The 2,809-nt window shown below is 55.2% G+C and overlaps 1 protein-coding gene across 1 annotated transcript in view; it reads left to right on the forward strand.

Annotated features, from left to right (window-relative positions):
* Positions 1-1,118: 1,118 nt before the first annotated feature.
* Positions 1,119-2,809, forward strand: part of EMH_0002780 (DNA mismatch repair protein, putative) — a gene marked incomplete at both ends in the record, with an annotated part of 12,205 nt that continues 10,514 nt past the window's right edge. The window contains 4 exon segments of the mRNA XM_013496154.1: positions 1,119-1,278; positions 1,581-1,961; positions 2,217-2,280; positions 2,523-2,592. Of these exon segments, the coding sequence (XP_013351608.1) occupies positions 1,119-1,278; positions 1,581-1,961; positions 2,217-2,280; positions 2,523-2,592 (675 nt within the window).

A 2,809-nucleotide genomic window follows, 5' to 3' on the forward strand; every position in this document is an offset into this window, starting at 1 on the left:
TAGTACTAACACTACTACTGCTGCTGCTAGTGCTACTGCGGCTTCTAGAACTGCTGCTGCTGCTGCTGCTGCTGCTGTTGCTGCTGCTGCTGCTGCTGTGGCGCACTCCTGCTACAGCCCTGTCGCCTCCTGCTGCCAGTACACTCCTTAATGCTGCAGCAGCAGCAGCAGCAGCGCCAGCAGTACCAGCAGCGCTAACCGGAACCCTAGCAACAGAAACAGCAGCAGCAGCAGCAGCAGCAGCAACAGCCGCCGGGTCACCAGCAGAAAGCCAAAGCCTTGTATCCTTGAGTGCACGCGCTAAGCAGCAGCAGCAGCAACAGCAGCAGCAGCAGCAGCAACAGCAGCAGCAGCAGCAGCTAGACCCGCTGCTAGGCTAGTAACGGCTGCCCTAGATTGCTCACAACTATGCACAGGTTCTGGGGGTCCGTGCCGCAGCTGCAGCAGCAGCAGCAGCAGCAGCAGCAGCGGCAGAAGAAGGAACAGCAACAGCTGCAGCAGGAGCAGCAAGAACAGCTCCAACCCTAGAGACAACAGCTGTGCATGCAGCTGCAGCTGCTGCAGCAAGAGAATGAGCAGCGAGCGCTCAGCAGTCAACGAGCAGCAGCAGCAGCAGCAGCAGCAGCAACAGCTGCTGCTGCTGCATGCACAGCACCAGGGGACCCCAGTAATTAATGATATTCTGTTATATGCCGAAAGGAATAAAAATTAAATTAATTATTATATTGATTTCACTAATAAAAGACCGTTAGGGGGGCCCCTGAGGGGCCCCCGCTGCAGCAGCAACAGCAGCAGCGCAGCAGCTGCAGCAGCGGCTGTCGGCTGCTGCTGCTGCTGCTGCTGCTGCAGCCGCTGATGGGGGATGTGTCTGCATGCAACAGGTTGGAGCGTGCAGCAGCAGCAGATGAAATTAGGAAATAAAAACAAAATAGCTGTCAGTTTATTGTAGCAGCAGCAGCAGCAGCAGCAGCAGCAGCAACAGCAGCAACTCTTAGAGAATAGGCGCGTGTGTCGCGTAAGTCCTGGGGAGTCAAAACTGCAGCAGCAGCAGCAGCAGCAGCAGCAGCAACTTTATTTATAATTTATTTATTTTTATAACGATGTTTACCTTAGACAGGATGGCAGAGGCGGGGGCGCTGCAGGGCTGCCCGCCTGCAGCAGCAGCAGCAGCAGCAGCAGCAGCAAATCCTGCTGACACGCGAAACCCTGTAACCACCACCTCTTCGGTCTTGGCCATCACCTACAAAGACGGAATCCTCATGGTTGCTGATACTACAGGTGCTGCAGCCTAGGGCTTAGGGTTTAGGGTTTAGGGTTTAGGGTTTAGGGTTTATGTTTGCCTGATGCTGAATGTATGTGGTTGCATATATGTTTCTGTGTACACATCCATCTCCAGTTGTATATGCATATCTGCTTATTGAACCCCCAATGTTTAGGGTTTAGGGTTTAGGGTTTAGGGTTTAGGGTTTAGGGTTTGTGTGGATCAGTATCATACGGGCGTATGATTCGTTTCCGGGGTCAGCCGCGTTTTATATCTTTAAATAACAAAACCCTAATTTGTACATCTGGGGAGTATTCAGATCACCAGTTTCTGCAGCGTGAGTTAGAGGCATTGGTGGAGGAGGATGCGCTGCATGCATCCAGCAGCAGCAGCAGCAGCAGCAGCAGCAGCAGCAGCAGCAGCAGCAGCAGCAGGGGGGATGCGCTGCTGACACCCAAAGCTATCGCCAGCTACACTGCTCGCACTCTATACAACAAACGCTGCCGCTTCAACCCCTACTGGCTCTCTGTTATTGTTGCGGGGCACGAGGGGGCCCCCACAGGCATTCACGAACAGCAGCAGCAGCAGCAGCAGCAGCAGCAGCAGCAGCAGGGGGAGGGGGAGGGGCAGCAGAAGGGGATGTACTTGGGGGCCATTGATCTCCTCGGCACTTTCTTTGAAGAACAAGTCGTTGCAACAGGTGCTGCTGCTGTTGCTGCTGCTGTTGCTGCTGCTGCTGCTGCTGCTGCTGTTGCTGTTGCTGTTGCTGCTGCTGCTGTTGCTGCTGCTGCTGCTGTAAAGGGTGCGCTCTCTGGTGCTGCTGCGAAGGCGGTGCAGCATTCGCTCGAGTTGCTGCTGGCAGGGCCTGTCTATAGTCCTTTAAGCTGAGTTTTTGCTGCTGCTGCTGTTGCTGCTGCTGCTGCTGCTGCTGTTGCTGCTGCTGTTGTTGCTGCAGGTCTTGGGCGTTACTTTGCCATTACTTTGATGAGGGAGAAGCACCGCCCGGACATGTCTGAGGAGTAAGCTGCTGCTGCTGCTGCTGCTGCTGCTACTGCTGTTGCTGCTGCTGTTGCTGTTGCTGCTGCTGTTGCTGTTGCTGCTGTTGTTGGTGCTGCTGTTTCTCCTGCCGCTACTGCTGCGGTTGCTGTTGCTGCTGTTCCAGCTCCTTTCTTCAAGGCTGGATGTTCGCTGTAACATGTGGGTGCTGCTGCTGCTGCTGCTGCTGCTGCTGTTGCTGCTGCTGCTGCTGCTGCTGCTGCAGGGAGGCGCGTGAGCTGCTGGAGGAGTGCATGCGGATTTTGTTTTACAGAGACTGTGCAGCCTCCAATGAGGTACGAGCAGCAAAAGTCATTGCTGCTGCTGCTGCTGCTGCTGCTGCTGCTGCTGCTGCTGCTGCTGGTGTGTCTGCTGCACGCCCGGCTATCGTTCTGCTGTTGCTACGGCTGCTAGCGCTGATGCTGTTGTTCTTGCTGCTGTTGCTGCTACTGTTGCTGCTACTACTGCTTCTGCTGCCACTGCTTCTCCTGCTACTGTTGCCGCTGCTGCTGT

This window comes from Eimeria mitis, genomic scaffold, assembly GCF_000499745.2.
Source record: "Eimeria mitis Houghton genomic scaffold, Emh_scaff195, whole genome shotgun sequence".
Lineage (NCBI taxonomy): Eukaryota > Apicomplexa > Conoidasida > Eucoccidiorida > Eimeriidae > Eimeria > Eimeria mitis.